This window comes from Hyperolius riggenbachi, chromosome 1 (assembly GCF_040937935.1).
Source record: "Hyperolius riggenbachi isolate aHypRig1 chromosome 1, aHypRig1.pri, whole genome shotgun sequence".
Classification (NCBI taxonomy): domain Eukaryota; kingdom Metazoa; phylum Chordata; class Amphibia; order Anura; family Hyperoliidae; genus Hyperolius; species Hyperolius riggenbachi.
The window spans coordinates 445147663-445162446 of NC_090646.1; the positions used below are offsets into that span (position 1 = coordinate 445147663).

Genomic DNA, 14784 nt, shown 5'->3' on the forward strand with positions numbered 1-14784 from the left:
GCATCATACATTTTTGTTTGAAAGGTTGGCTCACTGGATATGCAACAAGCTGTACTTCAAGGCTTGGTACCACCAGATCTAGCCTTCCAAGCTGCCAACTACTTCCACCCAGTCTATGGGAAGATGCATATGGAGAAGAGTAGAGATGGCTTCCGTAACAGGTTAGTCTTAAAGAGGAACTTCAGCCTAATAAGTTATGTTAATTTAAAATGGATAATATAATCTTACCCACCCTGTTTTAAAAGAACAGGCAAATGTTTGTGATTTCATGAGGGCAGCTATCTTTTTGGTTGAAAGGATGTGACAGGGAGCATGAGAAACAGTTCTAACTGTCCTGTGTCTTGATCACCCCTCTCAGCTGCGTGTGCTAGGCAACGAAAACCTCATCCCATCATGCTTTGCACAGCATGAAGGGGAAAATGTCCGGGCAGATTTATTTGATGGGACGGAGCTTAGCTTCTGTGCAGCTAAAAATGAGGCTTGGTTAAAAAAAACCTTGTTTTACCTTGCCTGATAACGGTGTTCTTCTATTTACAGACCTCAACAAAGAATAAATAAATCTCCAGTAGGTAACCTCCGGGGGTCATCTGTGTCTCCAGGACCTGGTGCCCCTGTTACTAGTATGGTAAGTGTTGTTGTTTGGGCTGCAGATGTGGGAAATTGTCCCCTTGTTGTCCTATCCATAATAATTCTGGAGAGGAAGAAAAAAAATGAACATTAACTAAGATCTATTAGACTTGGATTTTCGTGCGCAAAGTTTTGCTCAGAAATTGCATTTTTTTTTCTTTTGGTGAGCAATGTCATAGGGAAGGGAGTTGGGTGGCGTCAGTGCTAGAGATAGTCAATGCAATGTAAATCCACCTTGCGTATAAATTCCTTGTACATTGTGTGGAATAAGGTTGTGTGCAAGTCATGTATAGTTAGTACTGCAGTTGCTATCTGCAGTCAAGCAGCAGGCTCAGTTTTTACAACATGAATGCAAAAATGCATTAGATATGAACAAGTGCATTGATTTAACCACTTGCCTACCGCCCACTGCACATTGGCGGCGGCAAAGTGGCAGCCCTAGGACCACGTAACGCAGATTGGCGGCGGGTCCTGGGACACTGTTGCCGGGGATTGCGCGCTGGGATGCGCGCGCATCGGCCGGCAATAGGCTCCGCCCACCCGCGACGACAACCCGCCGACCGTTCGGAAGCGCCGGCGGGTTGTTAACCCCATGATCGCCGCCATACAAGCGTATAATACGCTTTGTAATGTATACAAAGTGTATCACACAGGCTGCCTCCTGCCCTGGTGGTCCCAGTGTCCGAGGGACAAAAAGGGCAGGCTGCAGCCACCCTAGTCTGCACCCAAACACACTGATCTCCCCCACCCCCCCTGCCCCCTGATTGCCCACAGCACCCCTCAGACCCCCCCCCCCCGCCCACTTCCCAGACCACTGTTTGCACCCAATCACCCCCCTAATCACCCATCAATCACTCCCTGTCACTATCTGTCAACGCTATTTTTTTTTTTTTTGTCTCTAAACTGCCCCCTGGGGACTCCTGATCACCCCCCCCCCCCCCCCCGTGTACTGTGTGCATCTATCCCCCCTGATCACCTGTCAATTACCCCCTGTCACTGCCACCCATCAATCAGCCCCTAACCTGCCCCTTGCGGGCAATCTGATCACCCACCCACACCATCAGATCGCCTGCAGACCTGCCGGCAGATCACCTCCCAAGTGCATTGTTTACATCTGTTCTCTCCTCTAAACACCCACTAATTACCCATCAATCACCCCCTGTCACCACCTGTCACTGCAACCCATCAGATTAGACCCCTATCTGCCCCTAGGGCACCCAATCACCCGCCCACATCCTCAGACCCCAGCCCTGATCACCTCGCCAGTGCATTGCTTGCATCTATTCCCCCCACTTCTCATACTTTGAGACACCCATAAATCACCTCCTGTCACCCCCTAGCACACCTACCCATCAAATCGGGCCCTAATTTGCCCCGTGTGGGCTCCTGATCACTCATCCAAACCCTCAGATCCCCCTTTGGCCCCCTTCCGATCACCTCCCCAGTGCATTGATTGCATCTATTTTCCCCTCTAACCACCCCCTCCTGTCACACCCCCCCCCCCCCCCCAGCACTTCAATCCATCAGATCAGGCCCATACAACCTGTCATCTAAAAGGCCACCCTGCTTATGACCGGTTCCACAAAATTCGCCCCCTCATAGACCACCTATCAAAATTTGCAGATGCTTATACCCCTGAACAGTCATTTTGAGACATTTGGTTTCCAGACTACTCACGGTTTTGGGCCCGTAAAATGCCAGGGCAGAATAGGAACTCCACAAGTGACCCCTTTTTAGAAAAGACACCCCAAGGTATTCTGTTAGGTGTATGAAGTTCATAGAATTTATTTTTTGTCAAGTTAGCGGAAATTGATTTTTTTTTTTTGGTTTTTTCACAAAGTGTCATTTTTCACTAACTTGTGACAAAAAATAAAATCTTCTATGAACTCACCATACACCTAACTGAATACCTTGGGATTTCTCTTTCTAAAATGGGGTCACTTGTGGGGTTCCTATACTGCCCTGGCATTTTAGGGGCCCTAAACCGTGAGTAGTCTAGAACAGGGATCCCCAACCTGTGGTCCGCGGCCCACTGGTGGTCCGCAGGACGTTTTCAGTTGGGCCGCGGGACTGTCCTCTTGCCTGCCCCCTCCGCCCGTCCCCCTCCGCGGCCGCCTCTGCTGTTACCTTTGGCGGCCGCTTGGTCTCTTATATTCCCCCTTCTCTCTCTTGCCAGCGTGTGAGTCACAGCAGCGCGCCCTGCGGCTGCTGTGATAGAGAGGGAGGAAGCAGGAGAGACAGAGCGGCTTCCTGTAGCGGCGCGCCGTTACTATGGGAACCGCTCTCTTTCCTGCTTCTTCCCTCTCCATCACAGCAGCTGCAGGGCGCGCTGCTGTGACTCACACGCTGGCGAGAGAGGGGGAGATGTAAAGAGACCGCCGGCAAAGGTAACTGCAGCGGCGGCCGCGGGAGGAGGGGTGTGGGCGGGGGCTACTATACTGGGGCACAATGCTAGCTATACTACTGGGGCACAATGCTAGCTATACTACTGGGGCACAATGCTAGCTATACTACTGGGGCACTACCCACCTATACTGGGCACTATACTAGGTATACTGGGGTAACTGTACTAGCCATACTGGGGCAACTAAACTCCCTATACTGGGGCAATTATGCTATCTATGCCCCCCCGGTAACCCGATGCGCACGACATTGTCTCCCCCCAGGCGGGCCCCCCCCCCTCCCGGCGGGCCCCGTAGAGAAATTTGGTCAGAAAGTGGTCCCCGGGCCGGAAAAGGTTGGGGACCCCTGGTCTAGAAAACGCCTCAAAATGAACTGTGAATGGGACGTTGGGCCCCTTAGCTCACCTAGGCTGCAAAAAATTGTAACATGTCGTATCGCCGTACTCAGGAGAAGTAGTATAATGTGTTTTGGGGTGTATTATTACACCTGCCCATGCTGAGTGGGAGAAAAATCTCTGTAAATGGACAATTGTGGTTAAAAAAAATAAATAAATAATACAAAAAAAATTGTCATTTACAGAGATTTCTCCCACCCAGCATGGGTATGTGTAAAAATACACCCAAAAACACATTATACTACTACTGAGTACGGCAATACCACGTGTGGCACTTTTTTGCAGCCTAACTGCGCTAAGGGGCCCAAAGTCCAATGAGCACCTTTAGGCTTTACAGGGGTGCTTAAAATTTAGCACCCCCAAAATGCCAGGACAGTAAACGCACCCCACAAATGACCCCATTTTGGAAAGTAGACACTTCAAGGTATTCAGAGAGGAGCATAGTGAGTCCGTGGCAGATTTCATTTTTTTTTTTGTGTCATTTTCCGCTAACTTGTGACAAAAAATAAAATCTTTTAAGTCGATGCTTCAAAATGGGAAAATTCACTTTTGGCACCATAGTTTGTAAACGCTGTAAGTTTTACCCAAACCAATAAATATAGGCTGAATGTTTTTGATAAAAAAAAGTTTGTCCACATTTTTCGTGCTGCATGTATACAGAAATTTTTACTTTATTTGTGGCACCAAAAGAAAGCTGTATTAGTGACAAGAAAAGGAGGTAAAATTCATTTAGATGGTAGGTTGTATGACTGAGCAATAAACCGTTAAAGCTGCAGTGGTCTGAATGGGAAAAAAAGGCTCTGGTCCTTAAGGGGTTTTATGACTGCAGTCCTTAAAGAGAGTCTGAAGCGAGAATAAATCTCGCTTTAGACCTCAGTTAGCAGGGGCATGTGTGCCCCTGCTAAACCGCCGCTATCCCGCGGCTTAACGGGGGTCCCTGATCCCCCAAATCCCCTCCGTAATGCGGGGGAGCGCTTCCTGGTTGGGGCAGGGCTAACCGCTGCAGCCCTGCCCCACGCGTGTCTGTCAGCGCGTATCTCCGCCTCTCCCCGCCCCTCTCAGTCTTCTTTCACTGAGAGGGGCGGGGGAGAGGCGGAGATCCGCCGCTGACAGACGCGACTGGAGGCAGGGCTGCAGCCGTTAGCCCTGCCTCCAGGAGCGACCAAGTCTGCGACCAAGTGTCGCAATGGGGGGTTTGGGGGGTCAAGGGACCCCCGTTTAGCGGCGCTATTGCGGCGGTTTAGCAGGGGCACACGTGCCCCTGCTAACTATGAGCTCTGAAGCGAGATTTAAGTGGTTAAAGAGGAACTAAATTTTTTTTTGTCATTTTTTTTACCAAATGGAAGTGTATTATGACAAGAGATTAGCAAAAGTGAGAGAATAATTCTCTTACCCATTCTGTGTCATGTAGAAAAAGTGCCACATGCAGCATGGTATGAATCATGTTCACTACTGGCAGGGCTAGGGGTGTAACACGCCCTCCCTTTTTTTTTTCTCTTTTTTTTTTTTTTTTTTTTTTCTCTTTCCTAAAGCCTCATATACACGGGTAGATGAGGCTCCGATCCGGCGGCTCGATTAGCCGGCTGTTCGCCTCTTCCGCATCCCCGCCGGATTCGATTTCCCCGCTCGTCTCCGCCAGCGCCGCTTATCTTCCGCTCGATTCCCTGCCATTGTCCCCTCGCGAAGAACGAGCAGGGAATCAGCGCTGGGGAGATCCGTCCTGTCGGAACATCGGAGCCTCATCTACCCGTGTAGATGAGGCTTTATATACAGTGGTGTGAAAAACTATTTGCCCCCTTCCTGATTTCTTATTCTTTTGCATGTTTGTCACACTTAATGTTTCTGCTCATCAAAAATCATTAGCTATTAGTCAAAGATAACATAATTGATCCCAAAATGCAGTTTTAAATGATGGTTTTTATTATTTAGTGAGAAAAAAAACTCCAAATCTACATGGCCCTGTGTGAAAAAGAAATTGCCCCCTGAGGCTGCTTACACACCAAGACGTTACAGGCGCACGTTAGTGCGCCTGTAACGCTCCCCCAACGCACAGCAATGTAACACAAGTGGGCTGTTCACACAGCCCACGTTGCGTTACATGTAACGCTGCACGTTCTGTGCAAAGTGCAGCATGCTACGGCGTTGGAGCGGCTATAGCCGCGTTAGACTGTTTGCACATGCGCAGTGGGGGGCGGAGAGGAGGCGGGGAGAGCCAGCTACAGTAGCCGCGCACATGGCTACTTAATATTCACTGCACTGGCGGGCGCTGATTGGCCGGCGGGACCACGTGATGCGGAGTGTCTCGCTCCGCATCACGTGGTCCCGCTGGCCAATCAGCGCCACTCTGGGAGACATTATAGGACTCGAGCCGCCTAACGCGGCTCACTCTACCGGCGGCTCTTGCAGCACCATACGTTGTGTTAGGTGCACGTTATGCGACCTTAACGTGCCACCTAATGCAACGTCTTGGTGTGCAAGAAGCCTGAACCTAATAACTGGTTGGGCCACCCTTAGCAGCAATAACTGCAATAAAAGCGTTTGCAATAACTTGCAACGAGTCTTTTACAGCACTCTGGAGGAATTTTGGCCCACTCATCTTTGCAGAATTGTTGTAATTCAGCTTTATTTGAGGGTTTTCCAGCATGAACCGCCTTTTTAAGGTCATGCCACAACATCTCAATAGGATTCAGGTCAGGACTTTGACTAGGCCACCCCAAAGTCGTCTTTTTGTTTTTTCTTCAACCATTCAGAGGTGGATTTGCTGGTGTGTTTTGGGTCATTGTCCTGCTGCAGCACCCAAGATCGCTTCAGCTTGAGTTGACAAACAGATGGCCGGACATTCTCCTTCAGGATTTTTTGGTAGACAGTAGAATTCATAGTTCCATCTATCACAGCAAGCCTTCCAGGTCCTGAAGCAGCAAAACGACCCCAGACCATCACACTACTACCACCATATTTTACTGTTGGTATGATGTTCTTTTGTTGAAAGGCTGTGTTACTTCTACGCCAGATGTAACGGGACACGCACCTTCTAAAAAGTTCAACTTTTGTCTCGTCGGTCCACAAGGTATTTTCCCAAGTCTTGGCAATCATTGAGATTTTTTTTTTTTTAGCAAACTTGAGACGAGCCTTAATGTTTGTTCTTAAAAGTGGTTTGCGCCTTGGATATCTGCCATGCAGGCCGTTTTTGCCCAGTCTCTTTCTTATGGTGGAGTTGTGAACACTGACCTTAATTGAGGCAAGTGAGGCCTGCAGTTCTTTAGATGTTGTCCTGGGGTCTTTTGTGGCCTCTCGGATGAGTTTTTTTTTTTTTTTTTTTTTTTTTTTTTTCTCTCTGCGCTCTTGGGGTAATTTTGGTCGGCCGGCCACTCATGGGAAGGTTCATCACTGTTCCATGTTTTTGCCATTTGTGGATAATGGCTCTCACTGTGGTTCGCTAGAGTCCCAAAGCTTTAGAAATGGCTTTATAACCTTTACCAGACTGATAGATCTCAATTACTTTTGTTCTCATTTGTTCCTGAATTTCTTTGGATCTTGGCATGTCTAGCTTTTGAGGTGCTTGTGGTCTACTTCTGTGTCAGATAGCTCCTATTTAAGTGATTTCTTGATTGAAACAGGTGTGGCAGTAATCAGGCCTGGGGGTGACTACAGAAATTGAACAAGGGGGGCAATCACTTTTTCACACAGGGCCATGTAAATTTGGAGTTTTTTTTTCTCACTAAATAATAAAAACCATCATTTAAAACTGCAGTTTGTGATCAATTATGTTATCTTTGACTAATAGTTAACGGTTTTTGATGAGCAGAAACATTTAAGTGTGACAAACATGCAAAAGAATAACAAATCAGGAAGGGGGCAAATAGTTTTTCACACCACTGTAGATACCCAAGTTATATCCAGATAGCTTAGAGCCTTGTTTCACACTGAGAATTGGTACAAAATAGCAGCTATTTTGACGCAATTCTGTTTAAAACTTTCTTTCAGGGATTGATTTTCGTTCCCTGAATAATTGCAAAGGCAAATGTGGAAAAATGTTGCTATAATTTTAAATATGAAACGGACTGCTTTTCAAACTGTATTCCGGATGCAAGCATCTAAGGGCCTGGACAGACTGCTGCACTTGCGCTGCGTTTTTTAAATAGCAAAGCCTTCATGAAAATAGAAAAATTGCATTGCACCAGTATGTATGGGTCTTTGCGATTTTCATTATTTTTCAAAAGAACTTGTGATTAAAAAAAGGCATGGGATTTTAAAAGTGCAGCAAAGTGTACTAGCTGTAGTACCACGCTTATTATCCCACAAAAGGCTACATGTTACGTCTGAGAATGGCAACCGATGCGCTCAGATGACTCTCCATGGTGAGGCAGTCTTCTAACGTCTGCAAAAAAGTTAACAAGTGCACTGCTAGAGCAGGGGAACTGCTGGCAGGCCATGAATTCACGGCTTTCAGCCTCCCGTGTAAGGGGCCTTAGGGGTTTCATTGCAGAGGTCTCCCTACATTTCCTGCCCAGTTTTGCATTTGTGTTCTTACAAAAGGAATATGGAAGGATATGTACAGAGATGCTACTATAAGAAGTTTCTGAACCGTGAGAAAACTGTAAGATTTACTGTGTGCAGCATTCACCAATCTTAACTGACTCTTAAAGGACAACTGAAGTGAGGGGATATGGAGGCTGCAATTTTTTTTTCATGCTTAAAACCTGGAGAAGAAAAAATCATGCTGCTAAGTTCTGCGGCAGCTCTGCTCTCATTCGCCTCCCTGGGATCCAGCGCTGCAGTTTTCCCTCTGTCCTCCTGGTGGCTCTGTAACCCTTTAGTGAGATTGCCGGCTGTCGTCATGAGACAGCGATCTCACCAAGGGGAAGCAAAGCCTTGGAGGAGAGGAAGACTGGTGGCCGACGTCAGGATCCCCCTGGGAGGTGAGTTAAAACGCCCACTGCGCGCTTTGCTCTTCAAAGACCTGGTGGCTACCAGGCGTTCAGTGCAGGGATATTGCTCCTAGCATGGTTTTCTTACCCCGAGCTGAACTTGTTATCGCTAAGGCAGGTAAGCAATACCAGTTGCCTTCCAGTCCTACTAATCCTCTAATACTTATCTAACAGCCAAAGACCCTGAACAAGCATGCAGCATATCAGGATTTTATGACCTTTTCAGATCTGAAAAGATTAGTTACATACATGTTTCTGGTGTTATTCAGACACTACAGCAGCCTAATAAACATGGCTGCCATGCAACTGGTATTGTTAAAGGAAATAAATAGGGATGGGACGACTAATCTGGCGAATCCACTAATCTCTCGAATATTAGGAAATATTCGAGATTCGTGGATTCAAATCTCGCCATTTACCGCTCACCGAATCCCGATGCTGCGTCCACGCGCATCCATCGCTCGTCTTCCTCTGTGACAATATTGAAGGCACATATACCTAGCTAGCTATACTGAAGGCACCTTTACCTCGCTAACTTTACTGTTACTTTACTGTTACTATGCCTGGGTACCTATACTGCAGGCAATTATACCACGGATCGCACAATTCTTATATGCAGGATTCGTGATTTGAAAGGTTCGAGATATTCAAGAACCCTTTTTAGATTTGGATTGGAAGAAATTGTGGATTCGTCCCATCCCTAGAAATATGGCAGCCTCCATATTCTTCTGTCAGGTGTTTTTATACGATACGGTCATATAAACTATAACCGGATGTATAAAATCAACAGTTAAGGCCTCCTACAAAAATAATGGGAGGAGTCTTATATTAAACGCCCGACCTTAAGTTCTTTTAGTGAGTTTCTCAAGCTACTGGTACAAATAGTGAAAATTCAAGACAACTATTTACTTTTAAAATAATTTATTTAAATACACAAGTTGTCAAAATTATAAATCAAATCATAGGAATCAAACGATAACCACCAAATATTAACCAGAAAGTACTTTTCGGTATAAGCTGACTATACACTTCAGAGCAAAGTTGACCACAGATATTAAACAATAAAATCATCAATCAATCACAATGGGCTGTGCAACCATAAGATGGCAGACATTTTATCTTAGACAGGATTAAAAAAAAAAAAAAAATAGTGTGGTTCACCCCGGATAAATCGAGACTCAGCACTTTCACACCAAACATTACAATGGGGCTTTTTGAACCAATAGTCTTGTAATTTATTCTTTTACAGTCTCTTCAAATCGTGGACAAGATTCATGGGTACACAGACCGAAAGTCCACTTCACATACATCGTATACAAACATCCGTAAGTTTGCGATGAATGTCGCAGCGATCTGAAGTTAGAAGAGGCTGCTCTCAGCAGCGAAGTCTAATCCCCTATGAGTAGCAAGAGACCTTAGTCTAATCATCTATAACCAGGGCTGTGGAGTCGGTCCAAAAATCCTCCGACTCCTCAATTTAGGATTCCTCCGACTCCACGACTCCGACTCCTCTAATATGCATATTACAATTTTGTTGATTAAAAGTATGTAACATGAAATTCGTCTCTTAACTGCCAACGCTTAGGAATTTTACAAGACAACTGAAGTAAGAAGGATATGTAGACTACTATATTCCCTTTAGACTAAAACTAGTCCTTGGTAAGAGTGCTTGTAAAAGGTACAAACCGGAACAAAGAACATCTATCAGGCCCTAGGCAATGTAAGTGTGGGTACATGTAAGAATGATGTGCAGGTACTCTGCAGGGGAATGAGGAGATTGTAAACAGACAACACCTCTGTGTTCAATGTGCACAGCATTCTCAGTGGATTCCCTGCAGCTCTGTGGGGAGTGCATATGTAGAGTATAGTACTACTGTGTAACAAAGTAAACCTGAGACAGATGAAATTAAAGTTTTATACATACCTGGGGTAACCTCCAGCCCCCTTCAGGATGATCAGTCCCTCGTTGTCCTCCTCCGCCACCTGGATCTTCTGCTATGAGTCCAGGTACTTGAGCCAGTCAGGCGTAGTGCGCATGCACACACTCCGCCGCCAGGAGCATACTACACCTGTGCAGCACTATTGCGCAGGTGCAGAATGTTCCTGGCTGTGGGAGTGGCATGCGGCTGGACAGCGCTGACTGGCTGAATTACCAGGACTCATAGCAGAAGATCCGGGTGGTGGAGGACAGCGAGGGACTGATTAGCCTGAAGGGGGGCTGGAGGAAGCCCCAGGTATGTATAAAACTTTACTTTTCATCCGTCTCAGTTACCCTTTAATTTGTAGTCACCAAACCAAATTTTAACATATCAAATTATTTGATTTCATCAGCAAAGGGAGTGCATACATTTGCATAAATCAGCATCAATGCAGAATTATTTCCATCTCGTTGACCATCTCTATTAGTGACACAGCTACACATCAGGCTTTATTCTTACAGCATAGATGTTATTTAGTATATATGAGATTCCTGTGTACACATCATATATACAGTCACAATCAGATGTGTATATCTGACCTTAAAAATACGGGGACTGCTTTATTGAAGCAGCGCAAGTAACTAATTTTGATTGGTTTATTTCATTTTTGTGGACTAAGCACAGCTATTACTGTATATATACATTATTTTTAATGACTATTATTTGAGAAATAGAACATTTTATCATATTTTCTATTTTAATTACAGTTACAAATTCATTAGGAGTCGGAGCATTTTTTTCCGACTCCAGGCACCCAAAATTGCCCGACTCCACGACTCCGACTCCTCGACTCCGACTCCACAGCCCTGTCTATAACAGGCTTTCTCAACCAGGGTTCCCTGGAACTCCAGGGTTCCTTGAGGACTCTGCAGGGGTTCCTTGGCATTTTACCCCATCGTGGGGGAAGTATAATAGAGCACACTATAATAGGTGGTACTGTTACAAGAAGCACTAAATTGGGGGGGGTCAGGAGACAGTATGAGTGGCAGTGTAATAGGAGATAGTGAAATTAGCAGCCTAACCTATTTAAAGACCATGCCTCCTGAAAAATAAATGTAGTGGTTCCTCGAGACCAAAAAATTGTTTGCAGGGGTTCCTTGAGATCCAAAAGTTTTATTTACAGGGTTCCTCCAAGGTAAAAAGGTTGAGAAAGGCTGCTCCTATAAGTAGCAAGAGACTCTTGCTACTCATAGGGTATTAGACTTCGCCGCTGAGAGCAGCCTCTTCTTGTAACTTCAGATCGCTGCGATAGTCATCGCAAACTTACGGCTGTTTGTATACGATGTGCCTCTGAGTAAGCGGCTGATGGCCGCAAAACACATGTCAGGCAGTCTTTGTATGTGAAGTGGATTTTCGGTCTGTGTACCCATAAATCTTGTCTGCGATTTGAAGAGACTGTAAAAGAATAAATTACAAGAATATTGGTTCAAAAAGCCCCATTGTACTGTTTGGTGTGAAAATATATTTCATCTTACTTGCAAGGCTTGATTGTAATGCACAATCTAACAAGGGAAAAATATGGAAGCAGATCTAGCTGGTCTAAAAACCTCAATATATAAAAACAAGTTTAGCTTCTACTGCACTGTAAACTCCTATTTTATAAAAAGAATCTGATTTTAAAACAAGGGAAAAGATATGAAATTATGACCTGATCTGTAAATAAAACTTTTATATCAACCAATCTCTATCTCCCTATCAAGTTATAAGCTTGTGAAAAGTACATTAATAAAGCATGTAGAGAAAAAGAACCCAAACCGAACACTGCTATTCCTAGTTGCAATTCCAGGAAGGTCACATGTTCAGGGTATTCTATACAAGGTATAGAATCACTAAAATTCAAGCCCCTAACTTGACTTTGATTATAATTTAAAATGTATAATTACCAATAATATCTAATAAGGAATCTTGCCAGGCTTGCACTGCTAACCCGATCTGGGAGTGGCCTCAAGGCTTGTAGGGCGTGAGTCTGGGATCCCTTCTTTCCGTTCAGAGGATGGGCTGGAACCCACAGGAGCGCTTTTGGCAGCGTTTTGGCAGCACTGCGATACGCTAGCAGTTTGCCAAAACGCTGGGCTAATGTTAATGGATGGGGCAACTTCCACAGGAGCGTTTGCGTTTCCCAGAAACGCAAACGCAGGACCTGCAGCATTTTGGGAGCGTTAGCGCTTCAATGTAAGTATTAAAACGCTAGCAGAAACGCTCAGCAAAACCTAAACTGAGCGGTTTTGCTAGCGTTTTGCGGTTAAGCACACTGTAACAAAATGAAAAATAATTCACAGGACCAATCAGGATAAAAACGCAAAACGCTAGGCACCCGCTGGGGAAAAAAATACAATGTTGCATAACACGACCAAAAACGCGCATGAATCCGCTTGCAAACCGCTCAGACAAAATGCTAGCGGTTGCGTTTGCGGTTTTCAGTGGGTTCCAGGCCGATGAGTGTATTTTCCTTCCATAGTGTGTCCTTTCTTTCCAGAGTGTCTGAAAGTATGTCCCTTCTTTCAGAGGATGAGTGTGTGTGTGTGTGTATAGAGTGTCTCATGCACTCTTAATTTATGTGCCCTCTTATCAATCCAACCTCCACGGATTAACAGAGATCTAATTTGAGTTGTTGGGTGTATTCTTTTAAATTTCTTTAGACATTTTAAACTTTGAACTCTTCCTAATCTAAAGAATTTATTTGTTTGACAAGTCATTTCTTTTGGAAGAATGTTCATAATCTCTTAATACCGTAATATAATAAATGGCTCTGTTTGAGCACAACCATTTATAATTCAAGAATGTTATCCCAGTAAATATGGCTCTTGAGTCTCTTGTGTGGACAGCTATACAGTTAATGATTATAACTCAAACATTGCAGCTCTGTAGAAAATCTCAATTATATTCTACATTTGGTATTACCGTATTTTTCGGACTATAAGATGCTCCTGACCATAAGACGCACCTAGGTTCAGAGGGCAAATGCTAGGGGGAAAATTATATATTAAACCTGGTGCATCCATGGTGAAGGGGCATCTTGTGGATTATGCCCCTTTGTACCTCATGCACCTTTGTACCTCTTGTGTCTCCCTGTCATCATTGTGTCCTCCTCTATGCCACTTTGTGTCCCTCATGTGTCCTCTGTCCCTCTTGTGTCCTCCTGACAGGGGTCCCTGACATTGCGGCGGGTTGGAGGTTCGTATTGGCAGGAATTTACAAGTCAGGAACTCCCTGCATTTGGACTATAAGACGCACTGACTTTTGTCCCCCACATTGGGGGAAGAAAAAGTGAGTCTTATAGTCCAAAAAAATACAGTAAGTATGTTCTTAATACTATGCATTTACCTATATAAAATATGGGATAATGCGTATTACATTACTATATATGACATGCTATATATGACATACATAGAATTCCTGATAAGATTATCAGAAATTCTATATCAGCACACCTTCTAAGGTTGTCTCTGGCTAGCTTGCTGCGCCTGTACACAGACTCTGGGATCTCAATATTGGCCAAGGCAGAGTAAACGTTTAAGATTTGCCTAAAGATTACTAGTCAAGTATACCTGGATCAGCATTTTGTCAGCAGTCTGTCATTAAACCATGTTCTCAATGTCACTACTCCGCTTAAAATTTATAAAAGTAAAATAAAAGAGCGCTTTCTTGCAATCCATATGATAAACCAAACATGCATCAATATACAGTGGAGGAAATAATTATTTGACCCCTCACTGATTTTGTAAGTTTGTCCAATGACAAAGAAATGAAAAGTCTCAGAACAGTATCATTTCAATGGTAGGTTTATTTTAACAGTGGCAGATAGCACATCAAAAGGAAAATCGAAAAAATAACCTTAAATAAAAGATAGCAACTGATTTGCTATTTCATTGAGTGAAAAGTTTTTGAACCCCTACCAACCATTAAGAGTTCTGGCTCCCACAGAGTGGTTAGACACTTCTACTCAATTAGTCACCCTCATTAAGGACACCTGTCTTAACTAGTCACCTGTATAAGACACCTGTCCACATAATCAATCAATCAAGCAGACTCCAAACTCTCCAACATGGGAAAGACCAAAGAGCTGTCCAAGGATGTCAGAGACAAAATTGTAGACCTGCACAAGGCTGGAATGGGCTACAAAACCATTAGCAAGAAGCTGGGAGAGAAGGTGACAACTGTTGGTGCGATTGTTCGAAAATGGAAGGAGCACAAAATGACCATCAATCGACCTCGATCTGGGGCTCCACGCAAGATCTCACCTCGTGGGGTGTCAATGGTTCTGAGAAAGGTGAAAAAGCATCCTAGAACTACACGGGAGGAATTAGTGAATGACCTCAAATTAGCAGGGACCACAGTCACCTAGAAAACCATTGGAAACACAATACACTGCAATGGATTAAAATCCTGCAGGGCTCGCAAGGTCCCCCTGCTCAAGAAGGCACATGTGCAGGCCCGTCTGAAGTTTGCCAAT

At 44.7% G+C, this 14784-nt stretch overlaps 1 protein-coding gene across 5 annotated transcripts in view; it reads left to right on the plus strand.

Annotated features, from left to right (window-relative positions):
- The window catches only part of EIF4ENIF1 (eukaryotic translation initiation factor 4E nuclear import factor 1), a 54728-nt gene that overhangs the window by 28661 nt on the left and 11283 nt on the right, over positions 1-14784 (plus strand). For all 5 annotated transcript variants that reach the window (XM_068238499.1, XM_068238529.1, XM_068238514.1 and 2 more), the window contains exons 14-15: positions 25-161; positions 538-625. In XM_068238499.1, coding sequence (XP_068094600.1) covers positions 25-161; positions 538-625 — 225 coding nt within the window. The remainder of the gene's footprint in view (positions 1-24; positions 162-537; positions 626-14784) is intronic.